Here is a 15,752-nt window from a genome sequence, read left to right on the forward strand (position 1 = left end):
TTTTGGTCTAATCATGGCATAAATCGCAGAGGCCATTGCTAGAAAAATAATGTAACTACTCACACTTTGTAATTGATGGCTTCTCTGAATGCATTTCAGGCATTTAATCATCTATGTAAATGGGCCGCATTACTCGGGAAATGATTAAAATAATGGAAATCTACTACGAGCAAACTATAACAATTACACAACTAATGGACTTCCCACTATATTGTAAAAGTTGAGATTAAGCAACTCTGGACGGGGCTGAAATAAACAAGTACGTTGTTTACTCGATAGGAAACACAGAGGAACCCCAATTACACACGATAAGAAATTTATTCCATTGGTAGTAATGTACAAGAAATATAAAGCTGGTTTGCTTTACATCTGCCGTGTAAGTTTATATTGCTGTACACATCTGTCATCAAATGTGGGCTGTCCTCACAAATACACCAGAGGTTTAAATAAAACAGCTAAACAAACAGAAAGGGGGAATGTGGGGAACAAATGAAAAAAAAAGGAAAATATTGAAGAGGTCCTGCTGAGGATCTGTTGGGTTTAGCCTGTAAATATTTAATATTAAATGTAAAAAAAAAAAAGGAACATAGTAACTCAACTCTACATACTTTCAGGGCCTAAATGTTACCAGACACATCTGAAATGACATGCAGAGAAACCTGTCAGATGCAGATATCACAATGATCATTTTAGCTCCACTTGTGTTGAAAGTGTCCATTTGTGTCGTATTCAGCTCGACACTGAATGCTCAACATAGATTAACAGAGCTGAGCAAATGACAACTAAAGTAAAAAGGGGGGAAAAAAATTGACGCAATCTTTCACCTTCTGTGAGAAAACAAAAGTCTCAGAGATCATTCCTGATAGAGACTTAGAGGTTATAATACCGTGCAGCCTCAGAGATGCTGCAGTGACGACCTCCTCCTCCTCCTCCTCTTCTTCTTCTTCTAATAAGCCATCAGCAGGACTCTCACTCCTTCCTGCGCTTCTTGTCGTGGTAGTCGTCCTTGGACCGGTTGCTGGTGGAAGGCCTCTTGGAGCCGCCGTGCTGCTTGGCCTGCTCCAAGAACTTGTCCAGACCGAAGGGATCCTCCTCGAACTGGACCGGCCCTTCTCGCCTCTGCCCGTGGTCGGCACCTGAGAACTCCTTGTCTGGAGCGAACCTGACGGTGGGCGAGAAAAAAATCTGAATTCACTGCCAACTTCCAACATTCATTGATGGTTTTATTTCACCGGTAAATTTGCCTGAGTTAAAAATAATCTCTGTTTTGTACAATGGTGCAGCACCTTGTGGACAACCTAACGTCCCTGAAGGACAATGACAAGGTGGTGACTAAACATACGGGACAGGCTCTGCTCTGCTAGAGTGTAGCATTGCTGCCCCGAGGACGAGGCCTCCTGCCGGGACTTCATGTACACGTTTGCCTGGTGCCTCAAAATAGAGCTGAAATGACCTCAAAAATATCTTCATTGTTTCTTTAAGCTATCATTTAGTGGGTTAGATACTGTCTTGGTAAATAGTTTAGTTGTTTCGTCAGTTGCCTCATCACTCATTCTTGAGTTGTTGTGTTTGTAGATTCAAGACAATAATATCCACCAAAAAAACAACAATGAACCTAATCCAAACTTTTCCAGGGAAGCAGTATGTTGTTGAAACACTTTTTTTTTTTTTTTAACAAGGCTCTGATAAACAGTCACCGCTTCATTCTCCTTGTTACGTTCAGACAAACTGGTGAACAGGTATACAATTATGTAAATATATAATCAAGTCCGTGCACAATTACCTGTTGTTTTGCATGAGTGTGTCGAAGTCGTCCGTGTAGGCGTCTTTGTCGATGTTCTTGCTGGGCCTGTAGATGTTGGACGCCATGTCCCTGCCGCCGCGGAACGGCTGGTCGTACACGTTGTACGTCTCGTCTTCACCGCCGGCAAAACCGCTGTCCATACCCTGAGAACAGAGACGGAGAGAGAGGAGAGGGAAACATGAAGGTGCGCAGCGATGCAATATTATCGTTCACTGCCGTCTTTGCATATCTGTTCGTCATGTTTTTGCTTCTGTTCATTTATTACAGTTACTGTTGCTGATGTTGTGGTGACCTTGGCTCATTTATGAGTACCTTGTTGTTTTGATGTGACAGCTCTCTTCCTCTCTTGAGTGCATGTGGGTGTGTTTTTGGAGAAACCAGCTGTCTGATTGGACCAGAGTTTGTCGGCAGCGTTTTTAAACCGCACCTGTCCGCCCTCTTCTTCCATCCCTCTGCTGCAACCAACAAGGCGCCAGCATTGTTTGTGTTTTCAAAGCTTGGTTGTGAGTAGTTTAACCGAGAAGCTTTTGAGAACTTTCGTGTTTTTTTTGTTTTTTTTAACAGTAAATTTCTTGGTTTGTAAAGTTAATGACACTGGTTACTTGTGTAAATAGCATCAGTTGTAAATAGAGCAGCTTGCAAGCAGTGGTAGGAGAGAGAATCCTTTTTGTTTTCTACACCCTTTGTCTCTCTTGTCTTTTGTTTTGTGACAGGTGAGTTTTGGGACAACAAAGACTTTTGTTTGTTGTTTTTAGAGCGCTGCTCACCTCAGAAGATAAATAAACGGCTTTCTTTGAATCTCAAACTGCTGCAGGCCGTTCTTAGGAATGAGAAGAGTGGGTGGTTTATGTATCAACTTCCCTTGACTGGGGACATAACAATGTTTATATATTGTGTAAAATCTGTATTTAATATTCAGTGTCTTCTTTTAACAGATGTGAAATTCTGCTTATGATTTAATTTTATGTAAATGTCTTGTTGATTGTGCTGCTGTGACTTCCCTCACAGGGTCAATAAAGTCCATTAGTCGATCTATCAAGAGGTGTCTGACATCTCTTTGGGTAACAAATTACTCAGAATATTGTTTTTAAAAAGCCGGTCAACCTTCAAGTTTGATCTGCAAATAAGGGTTTCAGTTATGTTCATCTTTACCAGTGTAATTAAACACTGGAAGTGAAACAAAGCCTTTTCTATTTAAGAATTAATGAGACCCCCCCCCCCGCACACACACACACCTAATTTCCATAAATCATGTATGTATGCATCGCACAAGCACGAACGTATGAAAGTAGGTGTGAGATGTTCCTACCTTGCTCTGGTTGAAGAGTCGCTGGTCGTACTGGGCCTCGCTGGAGGAACGAGGGTTCGGCTTGCCCAGAGCGATGAGCTCACTGATGTCTCTGTCCTGATCTCGCTGCAGCTTCGACCTGGGACAGACATCAAGATTTAGCCAAGGACTCTCAGCAACAACCAAAGACAGTAAGATGTAAACGTAGGACAAATAAGGGATGGGAAATTTGACTGAAAGTAGTTCCATGATATTAAATTGCAACAGTAAAAGCAATAATTTTAGCATTCTAGTATGAAAAATCTGAAGTCAACGTTGAACTATAGTTTCACAGGGTTGTGTTACAGAATATATCAAAATATATTGGCTAAAAGTTTTGAGTATACCTTTGGGTATCATCTGAAATAATTTCCAAAACAGGATTCTGCCATTATAGCTTTGATTTTTGCTGACACGTAAGAATGAAATGTTAAAAGTTTTCCACTGAGCTCTTGATTGTCCTTCAGCAAACCACCACCTCAAAGTTAAGTGAAAGGTAATTTTAAGATAACAAGGTCTCTGCTTTCTGACAGCTGGAATTGTGACTGTAATGAGCTCTCCTCTGAATTTCACTTTCGCCACTTCTCCAGGGACCCAAACCTCCATCAACTGACAACCTGATGGTGCACACACAGACACACAGACACACACTGATCACACCTCTCACATGCACAAACAGTCTGCGGGTCCTTGCAGACTAGGAAAAGCCCGAGTACTCTGTGTGTGTGTGTGTGTGTGTGTGTGTGTGTGTGTATATATATATATATATGGGTGGGTGAGTTCACATGCGGTGTGTTTAAAGTGCGTGTCCAGCACCTCTTATCAGGAGCAGCCCTGGAAATGTTCCTGTCGTGCTGTCTCTCTTTCCTTCTGTCGTGGCGGATCTCGTCACGCTCCCTGGCCTCGCCTTCCTCGCCACCTGCAGTGGGCGACGGGAGGTGGTGGACGCGGGGAAAGGGGGAGGGAACGGGGTGCAAAGAAACAAAAAGAGCCATTTTTAGAGAACCCCATGAGAAAAGGAGGGGGAGACAGATGATGTGAGATAGTAGAGTAAAGGTGCAGAGGTGAAAAGAAACAATAGAGATGAAGAGACAGAAAGACAGGGGAGGAAAAAGTGAAGTTGTGAGTAAAGTTTGGGATGATTGGGGGGGGGGGGGGTATAAGAAAAGAACAAATACAAGGAAGAGAAGATAAAGTGAGGACAAATTGTCAGTGGGCAGTAAACTTCCAAAATAAAATCAAAGTGGAAGGATGTTGGAATTTATTAGAGAAAATGTAAAATAAATAAATAAATAAATAAAAAAAAGTACAAATAAATCCAGTCTTTATATTCATCGTAAATATCCTGTAAATTACCTGTAAATGCTCGTTCAAAAAGTATGTCAAGAAACAAGACATGCAACACTGAGTTTTCTTCTCAAAAATATATGTAAATGATCGCTGGGGAAGCAGAAACATAATTTCACAGTTTACTGGTCCTGTCAGCACTGGCAGAGTGAAAAATGTTGTCATCGCTTATGCCAGTCATGTTCCAGATTTAGAACCGGCAGCAGCACTGATAACGGAGTCGACTCAGAGAGTCACACATCTGTACGTGTCACATATACACACAAGCTAGTCAGATATGCTGGAATTTTAAGAAGCTGTTGAAACAACCTTGTTCTCCTTGGCTCTTTTCTTCAGGACTCACCTTTGTCTCCGTGGCTTTTAATCCCCGCCCTGCGGTCTCGGGCCATTTGGGCCAACTCCCTCAGTTTCTCCTCCTTCTTTTCCTTCTCCTTCTGCGCCATCTTCTTCTCCACCTGAGCTCGCATCTCCACCGCCTCTCTGGCCTAAAGACACGACCAGCGTTTCAATATGAGCGCCAGGTGCAGAATTAAATCAGTGACACATTTCAGATCCACCGCTGACAAACGGTGCATTACCTTTCTGTCAGCAATGTAGAGCGCCTCGGCCAGCTTGGCAAAGTTTTCATTGATGTGAACTGTTTGGAGACCGCGACCATCGGCAGCCAGACGTTTGTCAAGGGGGATCGTGTAGCCCTGAAGGAAAGCACATCAGGAGGAAAAAAGTTAGCAGAGAAAATATATATATATTTTTAAATTAAGATACCATTCAGGCTTCCCCGGATTAAAGAGTCCAACGAATAGTCAACTAGTCGATGCATGCTTTTGATATTAAATGTATTATTATTATTATTATTATTACCACCCAGGCCTTTATTTCCTTCTCTGAGGCAGCAAACATGCTGCACAACATTTGGATAACTGTTATACTGAAACTTTGGCCTATCTGGACCCTTTATGTTGGATTTCAGTGAGTTAATCACTGCTGTCTGGATGCACTTCACAGTGGCTACGACTCGGTGCTGTTAATGTTACTTCTCACATGGAATTCACTCGCTCCCAGAACAAACACCTCCTGGACATGCGTCACCCCCAGGTTACCCACAAACCCACCTTCCGTCTCTGACTTGGAGCAGTTTGAGGTTTTTTTTTCTGCGACTAAACAACTAATTAAGACTTTTCTTGTTGACTAATGCTTAGCTGACTGTTTGGGGTCATCCCTAATTACCATACAAATGTTTTAAAAACATTAATTAAGAATCCCTGTAAAAATATGCCTGCATAAACAACTTAAAAGTAGGATGTGTTTCTGCAGTCATATTACCTTTGCGTTCTTCCAGTTGGAGATACATGGAGGAATCTTCCATTCCTGCTGCTCCTTGACTGTCATCTACAACAAAGGGAGAAACTCTTTTAAACACAGTACGGGCAACCGAGTTTTGATTTAATGTATAGCGTTAAATAAATTTAAAAAAAAAAAGAGAATATTTCAAACGTTTCAGCCAAACCTACCTTTCTGCTTGGAGAATGCATGACAGGGGCCGGGGGAGACGGAGGTCCTCGAGGAATCTTCTTGTTGATTCTGAAACGTCAAAATTATACACATTACATTTCTTTAGAATTCACTTTAGACAAAAAGTTGGCCATGATAATGTAAAAATTAAAATATCATTGTGTCAACAGTAACTCGTTTAATGGGGAAAAACAGAGTCAATGATAGAACAACAAATCGAGATCAATTAACTGTCGTGTTTCCGAACACATTGGTTCATAAAGACTTCTTTATCAAAGGATAAAAAGATTCCCATCCATCTGAGCCTATGATTACTGGAATTATTTAGTAAGTTTTCCCGGGGAATCTTACTCAAAAGAGAAGTTTACTTGAACAAGATTTAGATCCCATAGAAACAAAATATTACATTTTTTATTGCCTCTTTTAAATCCGATTAGGCTTCCCAATACTTTTCACCTAGATTTATTTTGGCCATTACAAAATGCTTGATTCAAACAGACACGTTGTCAACAAAACAGAACTACAAATGGGCTCTCTACACGCGGGAAAAAAGCATCAAGCTATCATGTAGAAAAGCAGAACCGGCTGTATGAAATAAAACTGTCAAAACAGCTATAAAAAGTGAATTTAGCACGAATCGAATTATATTAAATACCCTGTGTGATCAACCAAAGTGGCTTTCAGCTTCCCGGATGGAGACATGTTTACTTACTTGAATCGTGGAGGTTCCATTGGGTCTTTCTGCATTTCCACCATGCGGATCACCCTCTGTTTGGCCCCTGAATTAAAAGCCACTCCCTGCTGGGACGGGGTGTATCTTGAAAAGAGGAAAAGAAGAAATGTGTCACCAGGCATAAAACCTCACCCTCGACAACATAAACACACACATGTGAAAGGCAGCGCTGCATGTGCAATACTGAAGCTCAAACTACACTGCTGGGTTTTGATATTGATCGGGAATACTGTTTTGATTTTGTTTATTTTATACTTCAGAATAAACAGGTTGGAGTCTTTCATTGAACCATTACTTACATTTGAGTTCTCATTCACAATATTCCAGCATTTAATTGCCTGAATTGTAAGAAATATAGCCAATCAGTCACTGTTGAATATTTAGATTACAAATTTTTTTTTATCACATAAAATGTATTTTATGCCTTTCTTTTGTTTTGTCTGCCACACTGACATATACTGGGCCATAATCCCCAAAAAGGGCAAGTAGAGAACTGGGAATCTTGTGTACTATTACACCCCTAAATAACATCATCAATTATTCATAGGACTGCTGTTGACACACAATTTCAACACTGTGTTAAGAGCTTTAATTATTCACAAAATGAAGCTTTCACATAGAATGTTATTTGGCTGCAGTAGTGTGGTGCTTTATACGTCTACTACACCCGAAGAAATGGTCATGTTTGGTAGCCTTGATATATCCAACCAGCTGCTAAGAAGTTTTTTTGCAGAAGTGACACGCAAGAGCTGTGCAGCAGAAAGGTAACATTTTACACTGGCAGGTAGTGACTGACAATCTCTTCTTTCACCACCTTTAATCCTGTTTGATGGCAGCATAGCAGCATATATAACCGAGAGTTGGCATTCCCTCCCTCTCCATTGACTTTCTGTGCAGTTCAAAATGGTGCTGATAATGGTCCAACCTGAATACATACCTGATGTACTGTGCAGGAGCTTGTTTGTCTGCAGCTCTTACAGGCATGGCAGCAGCGATCTTTTGAGACACCTGCTTCTCCAGGGCAGAGCGGGTCTTCTCCGTCAGCTAAAAAGGACACAGGATGACCGTGTTAGCCGGTAAACGGTCTGCTTCATCACCGTATCGGTCTCAGAGTGCTTTTATACTGTTTTCCATTCACCCATTCACACACTAACGAAACTGAGCTGCCATGCAAGGTACCCGCCATCAGGGGTACATTTACACACCAATGGCACGCCATCGGGAGAAACTTGGGGTTCAGTGTCTTGCCCAAAGACACTTAGGGCATGTGGACAGGAGGAGCCGAGGATCGAACCACCAACTTTCCGATTACAGGGCAACCCGCTCTACGCCTCCATGTTAACAATATAATAACATATGAACTGGTTCACCTGGTTACCAGTAAAGTTAAAGAAAAATCTGAGTACAAGAAAACAAGTGATTTCTTCTTGGGATTACAATGACAAACTGTTTTAACTGTGTCACTGAAGTCGTTATTTTGTTTGATTCTACAGATGAAAATGATTTTAGATCACACAGTAACCTCAGTGTTATTACTGCAGCTTTAAATGGGAACAATGAACAGAAAATGTTGTATCATCTCACTTCACATCTCACTCAGATGACAACCTGCATAGACTTTGCCCCGTGTCTCACCTCTCGAACAGCCTCCTCATCAGGCTTCTGTAGTTCTGGAGTGTCTTGATTCAAAACTTCCTTTGGCAGCAGGTCGGTGTATTTACTGAAGATCACCTGCAATGATGAAAGATGAGAAATGTTTAGAAACCAGCAGTGCCTCACAACACTACAGGAAACAAAATGTGTTTAGGAATAATCACATCTAAAACTTCATTTTTTTTTGTTGCTGTGAATTAGACACTTTGACTGTACATGTAATGAGCCTTATAAAATATGAGCAGTTTCACTGTTTTTGTCTTAAGACATTGTCAGACTAACTGACATTAACAATAACGGTCAAACTCTGGAGTCTTTGAACGTGCTCACCCATCAAACGTGATGTTTCTATAAATATCTCAGTGACAATAAGGCTCAGCGATGTGGTTTGAATCTTGACAGAATCAGTTGAGTCTCTGCTTCCTATTCCATCTAATCACAAGATCACAGTGACAAGGATGGCAGAGCTTCAGAGGTGTTTGATTCATATGAATATGAAGGTAAAGGAGATTCCATTTAAAGATGGTATTTATTTTACAAAAACATAGGGAGTTTTTAGTCATGTAAAACTACTGGATGGCAAATAATTGTGTGTGGGAGGGTCCAGTAAACCACACATGTAACATGTCTCCAGTAGCATGGCATGACAGTTGAAAAAAGTATTAAATAAATATTTAGTTTAAATAAAAAAAGTTATAATGCTCATTTTTCACTTTACACAATACATCAAGATTGATATGAACTATGAAGTCATTATTCAGTCCCATTTTGATCTCAATCCCTCTAACATTTGGTGAAAACAGTGATAGGGAACACCTACGGTCCAGTCATTTATTACTAATTTCTCTTCTATTTATTTCATATCATCCACTACTTTTGTGAACCTAAAACTTTAGTAAACCCGTTTCAAGCACCAAAACAATTTGTCCACACAAATAAGGTACATTTTCACTAAATTTAGAAAATTGCACTTCAGTGTTTTCAGCATTATGGGCAAATTATCTCTTTACACAGAGAAGTTCTAGGTCTAATGGGTGCTTCATTATAGTTATGCCAAAGATAATCCTGAAAATTGTGATGTGAAACAGTCGGGTATTACGTTATCTGCGAGAGCCTTTGAAAGGCAAATTTAAGAACATACGGAAAATCAGGAGAAAACCCTTAAGACGGGTAAACTAAACAGCCTGGATTTCTTCACGGGACGTGTTATTAACAAATGCTGCAGAAAAGATTAGCTACATAATTATGCGTGGACACAAGTCAATAAAGTGTGTGTTAAGAGGATATTTGCTGACCCTTTAAAAGCAATGACTTGTTCATGTACCTTATCCTTTCCCTGTCCTTGTCTGGCGATGGAGTCATATTTGATCTTTCCTTCTGCATCCACTTGCACTGCCAAGGCATTGGATGTCTTCTTCTTCCGACCCATCTCCAGAGGAAACTGGGCCACATGGATCTCTGGGAAAGCGCCTCCATCTCCGAAGTCCTGCACGAACAACAGATTTTTTTTTTACAGCAAAGAGAAGAAGAGGAACTTCGTGTTTGTACACTGTAAAAACAAGACAAGCTGTATACTCAACCACCACAAAACAAAATGAGGAAAAAAAACAGTCCCATCTTCAGCTCTTTTGATGAAGTCCGAAGATTTACCTCCAGTGAGCGAGGCACCCAGCCTTTTCTGTTCCCGTACGGTGCGGGCTCTCTACGGGACGCAACCAGGGCGGTAGAGTACGACTTCTGGGCCCGGAGCTTCTCCTCTGCCTCCAGCTGGTCCTGCGACAGCTGGGTCGGCGACGGTAAAAAGCTGGATGCACAGAAATACGTATTAAAGCCTCATTGTTTTGAACACTAACCCAAAGGCTTGATAGCCCCGGCCACCGTTAAGCCGCGGTAGCTTCACCATTAAGAGTGGTAGCAGCACTATTTACAAACCTTACTATGTTAAAAAAAAACAAAAAAACGCTAAAAGATAATCAACAGCCAAGCTAGATATATTTACAGTTTTAGAGAACCAAATAAAAGCATTTTCCAACTCGACCGCTCCTCCGCGGATAAACGTGCATCGCGAGCATTGCTGCGTGCTACTAAACCAGCTAATGCTAAATGTTTCGCGTTTGCGACATTTTTGCTAACTAGCCTTAGCCGATAGCACTATCTTTAATTAAAACTCGGAAACGAAAGCGCTCAGACCAATAATATCAATGTGAAATATCAAGCGTAATCTGGACAGTGTGAAGTGGAAATGACATCTGACAACAAATTGGTAAATTAGGAATACAAAAGGCCTCGTCGAGGGGACTCACCTCGTCAGAGACATTTTCCCCTTTCTTCCTTAGCAATGAACTGGGCATGCGCGGTAGCGGCTTTTTTTTTCTGTAACGTCATAAGGCTTTCTAAAGAATTTGACTTTTTAAGGTGGGCTATTTGTTTTCCTGTGATTATTTTATTGACTGTGTAATGTATTAAAATATATATAAATATATATATATATATTATCCATTGTGTCAAAGCTTTATCTGGAAAGTAACTAAAGGTGTCAGATAAAGTAGAAAGTATTCTGTTTAAATGTAGTGGAGAGGAAGAATAAGTTGTATCGAATGGAAATACTTGAAATACAAGTATCTCAACATTATACTACTGAAGTAAAGCTCTACTTACATTACACTGGTTTCTCCATTGCTAAATACTTACAATGATGCTGCACACATCCTTTAAACCCACCCAATAGTTCTACTGCTTTGTTCTTTCAGATTTTAGTTTATAAAGGACATCGGTGAATGGACTGAAAAGCCCTTGGTTGATTACAGTCCTTCCCACTAGTGGCGCAAACATTACTTTGAGTTTTCTGTATTGGTCAGCAATAACTGATTCCACTTAGTTCTACCGAGGAAAGCGATGAAGCAGCAAAGGACAGCTGACATTATCCTGTGTAAAACAGCCACAAGGAAACCCTTCAGGCTGTTCCAGGAGTCTCAGTTGCCACTTAAGCAGACACAGTACGTTTCACTTGAGACCAGTGAACAAAGGGGAGAACATAAAATGAGTTGTGCCATGGAATAGGAGAGTTATGTGATGTCACCATATTATATCCTACAGTAATGATGAATGTGATGAACATCTTTGCTCAGACTCTCCTGCCGTAATGATCAGCAATAAAAGTGACATCCTTGCTGTGAGTGACTGGTTCTCGTCTTCCTCCTTTGCCTCTTGTGGTCTTTGGCTTCCGCCTCTTTCTTTCTTTCTTTCTTTCTTTCTTTCTTTCTTTCTTTCTTTCTTTCTTTCTTTCTTTCTTTCTTTCTTTCTTTCTTTCTTTCTTTCTTTCTTTCTTTCTTTCTTTCTTCTTTCTTTCTTTCTTTCTTTCTTTCTTTCTTTCTTTCTTCTTTCTTTCTTTCTCTTCTTTCTTTCTTTCTTTCTTTTCTTTCTCTTTCTTTCTTTCTTTCTTTCTTTCTTTCTTTCTTTCTTTCTTTCTTTCTTTCTTTCTTTCTTTCTTTCTTTCTTTCTTTCTTTCTTTCTTTCTTTCTTTCTTTCTTTCTCTTTCTTTCTTTCTTTCTTTCTTTCTTTCTTTCTTTCTTTCTTTCTTTTCTTTCTTTCTTTCTTTCTTTCTTTCTTCTTTCTTTCTTTCTTTCTTTCTTTCTTTCTTTCTTTCTTTCTTTCTTTCTTTCTTCTCTTTCTTTCTTTCTTTCTTTCTTTCTTTCTTCTTTCTTTCTTTCTTTCTTTCCTCTGTCTCTGCTCCCTTCCCATTCTCCGTCCCTCCTCTCCCTGTGTGTTTCTCAGAGGAAGAGGCAGTCTGTCAGTCTCTCAGCAGAGACATAGTTTATTAATGTGACACAGGGTAAAAGGACACGTCAAAGGAGATCAATCACCACACTGTGGCAAGGGACAAGAGAGCTTTTAATAAACCCAATCATCTGGGTACTACTCTCTTTTTATAAATGTGCCTGCATTTGGCATTGAGGAGCCCTCCACCATCCTGCCTCCACTCCCTGGACATGCTGGATCAGGATTACAGATGGAGTGTCCACTCAACTGAAATATCCCTCCAGGGAGTTTGTAGGTACTTTAGATTTAGACAAGGGGTGTTTGCTTGAGAATGGAGAGGGGATGTTTGAGTTCAGTTTTGGAATGACATCATTATGGCCATGTCATATTCCTCAAAACAGCAGCTAGTGATTGACTGATTGTTTTTCTCAATGGAATCCTCTAAATGAAATATACAACTGGCAGTACAAGTCTCTTGATTTGGATTTACAAGTCAAAGAAAGTCAAAGGCCACGGGAAAGTTTAATTCTCTTCTGTTTAAAAAGCAGCATTTAATGGAATATACTCGTCAGGTTAAGGTCACCACGACAACAAGGAAAACGGTTTTCGCTGTCTTCGTCATGAGACCAGACTAACAATGGGAGGGAGCATCCACATGCTGCCAGCTGTGTTGCTTAATTTGGGGATGTGACAAAGGGCTTTGATGCGAGCCGACATGGAGGTGGCATAGCTGCTGGCTATGTGGATGCTCACAGCAATAGTAGAGTGTAGGACTGAGGAAGGTGACACAGGCCCTTAGATACCTCAGCATACCCACCAGTGTCTGCAGTGTCACTGCAGGGCACAAAGGACCCTAAGGAGGTAAAAGTGGAGGAGAGAAAGATCAATGGGACACATGATGCAGACAAAAGTATCATTCACCCATCACTCTTCTGCACACTCACTCTACTGTACTTCTAGGATTTGGCAACCAGCGGGTGAATGAAAGGAAGTTTCCCAGTTCCTCATTGTCCTACTGTACATTCATTTAAGCTGGTTCTCCTGCTGCCTTTAAACTGCGCAATGTCTAATGTTACATTGAACTAGAAGGGCACTTATACAGCAGACCTTTTGCCATGGCTAACAGTCCACTCTTCTGTGATACGTAAATCTGCAGCCACTTTAATATGTCTGTTGTGGTGATGTTATAATTGTACCGTTTCTGGTTGTCTCCTATGAAGCCACTGTCATTCAGTCCTGCACACCGTTGGGTAAACAGGACAAATCCACTGGGCTGCTCTCTCTGTGCACCTGTCAGTTAAGGTGCACATGACAGTCTGCTGCAGGGGTCTGGTCCCAGTGGGTGAGTCCGGGGCTTAATTTCTTTCCCAGTACACCTTGAGTGCTCCAAACCACTGGTTATTTTATGTTTAAGCAAGTGCATGCGTAACCCAGAGGATTACCGTTACCTGTGGTAAGGATTGTCGTATGGAGTTATTGCATTTTTAGAATGGCCGATGTTTTGTCACTATTGAGGTCTGCTGCCTGTCTACTGGATTTGAAAGTGTAAACCATTTAACAGGCCCTATTTCACAATGTCAATAAAAGAAAAAACTAATTTGTGGAACTGCCTCGCGATTCAATTTTGCTTTTGATTTCATGTGTTCTTGTTTGGCCATTGCTACACCTTTCCACCAAGTTTTATGAAAATTGGCCCAGCAGGTTTTCTGTAATCCTTCTGACAAACAGACGAACAAACAACACTGAAAACATCAAACTCCTGGGTGAAAGTATTCATAAATTCCAAGTCATCCTATCGGTTTTGAGTTAAGTCACTTAAAATGAGTTCTGTAAAAAGTTTAAAAAAAGAACTGTCGAACCTTGTAGAGTTTTCCCTATTAAATAATACATGAGAAGCTAATATGTTCATTATGTTTGTGAAGTGACCCAATGTTTCTATGCTCTGACGTGGTCTGAAAATTTAAAAAAACGTTTGAAAGCATCACCTTAACTGTACAGCTTTCTTAGAAGGCAACACCTGCCAGAAAGTAAAATTCTTCAGTTACCTCTACCTTTGTTTCCCAATCTTCATTTGAAAGAACAGAAACAGCTGTCTTTTCTCTGCATACAACATATTATGTTCCAAGGAAACACCTTGCTCACCTGAGAAGATGTTTTTCCATTGAAATCAGTCAAAACAGAAAAACTGAGATACGAGGAGTACTACTAAACTCAGTGGTTTGAGCTTTGGGAATCAAGAGAAGATTTTGCTTCCTCTCCCCTAGCGATCATAGAGGGCTTGTTCTCAAAGATGAGCTCCTCCCTGTTGGAAATGAATCATGTCACAATCATTAGCAGGTAAATACTGGGAGGAGAACAGGAAGAAGTTAGAAAAAAAGATGTATGGAGAGCAAGCACAGCTGCCCATGAGAGTGAATGAAAAATGAAAACAACTCAAAGTAGGTCAGCAGACTGTCAGTTCCCATTCTGGTGGATGCACACACACACACACACACACACACATACACACATGCATAGCCCAATATGCATGCACACACACACACACACACACACACACACACACACACACACACACACACACACACACACACACACACACACAAATAAGATACTCAAGAGGATGCTTACTGCGTAGGGCACAGCACATATGACAAACTGAGGCAGTGCCATTGTGTTTATTCATTGTTGCACTGCAGTCATACACCTGATCTAGCTGCTTTACCATGTGTCACCTTTGATTTTAGATGGCAGGAAGATGGCCTTAGATGAATTTAAGTCTATTTCTATTCACTCCTTCTCTGTCAAATGAATTTACACAGTCAATGTCATTACTGTTCCCCTCTGCAGCTGTCTGATGAAGGGAGTCAGTCTGAATTACATGGATGTGTGTTACTGTGTATTGGGACAAATAACATTTGTAAATCCAGCAGACAGGTATGGAAAGCTGGTGTGTGCCAGCTGGTTATTCCTGAGAGGCAATCACAGGTGTTATGGGTGTTGCTGCGCAAACACGATTCAATCTCACCCATTTTTATTTAAGTATTTCAAGATTCAGGGTACTGAGGTCAGCATACGTGAAAACGTATTGGTCAATTTAGATTGATTGAACGGCAATCCAGCCAATCACAGCCATTTGACCAATTCACGTGACCAGCGAAGCGTAAACATTTGAAATACGAGAATGTTTGGTGCGTTGTGCAAGACCCAATGCTTCTGTGGCGACACGAACAGACTAGAGGTATGAACGGCTCATTGTTCTTTCTAATATGCAACAAATGAGAATATGTACTAAATGAAAAGGCAGGAGAGGATTGTAGTTATAGATAAATAGGCCTTTATTTGGAGGGAAACGGAAAACTAGCTTGCAATCTATTATTGTAATCATTCCATTTTATAGTTGTACATTGATTTGGTTCTTGCGGTTAATGCTTTGTTGGTGTACATTTACGTAACTGAAAGCTATTTGTTTGAGTTTAAAACTGTTCTGCTTGTTTAGGAGATGCAACACATCAGACATCAACATCAGTGGGTTCGGGTTGAAGTTAACGTTTCAAAGGTGAGCTCTCAAATAAAAATGGGTTTGACTTTTTTTTTTCCTAGTCTTTTGGTTGATGCTG

The 15,752-nt window shown here is 40.6% G+C and overlaps 1 protein-coding gene across 1 annotated transcript; it reads right to left on the bottom strand.

The window, feature by feature from the left end:
- Positions 1 to 873: 873 nt before the first annotated feature.
- snw1 (SNW domain containing 1) lies at positions 874 to 10,718 on the bottom strand. The gene is made up of 14 exons (XM_069158620.1): positions 10,680 to 10,718; positions 10,027 to 10,180; positions 9,701 to 9,862; positions 8,359 to 8,454; positions 7,661 to 7,767; positions 6,703 to 6,807; positions 5,990 to 6,059; positions 5,802 to 5,867; positions 5,057 to 5,173; positions 4,822 to 4,963; positions 3,948 to 4,050; positions 3,114 to 3,231; positions 1,784 to 1,947; positions 874 to 1,162 (listed from the first exon to the last, which is right to left on the bottom strand). The coding sequence occupies exons 1-14, from the start codon at positions 10,691 to 10,693 to the stop codon at positions 970 to 972; spliced, it is 1,611 nt and encodes a 536-aa protein (XP_069014721.1). The 5' UTR covers positions 10,694 to 10,718; the 3' UTR covers positions 874 to 969.
- Between the last annotated feature and the right edge of the window lie 5,034 nt (positions 10,719 to 15,752).

The sequence above is a fragment of the Embiotoca jacksoni genome, unplaced genomic scaffold (assembly GCF_022577435.1).
Source record: "Embiotoca jacksoni isolate LCO1_2020_lvr unplaced genomic scaffold, fEmbJac1.0.p SCAF_23, whole genome shotgun sequence".
Lineage (NCBI taxonomy): Eukaryota > Metazoa > Chordata > Actinopteri > Embiotocidae > Embiotoca > Embiotoca jacksoni.

Coding starts and splice junctions, on each gene's coding strand:
- snw1 (XM_069158620.1), bottom strand. Junction 9,863..10,026: donor GGGTGCCTCGCTCACTGGAG/GTAAATCTTCGG, acceptor TTGTTCGTGCAG/GACTTCGGAGATGGAGGCGC. Junction 5,868..5,989: donor TGCATTCTCCAAGCAGAAAG/GTAGGTTTGGCT, acceptor CCTTTGTTGTAG/ATGACAGTCAAGGAGCAGCA.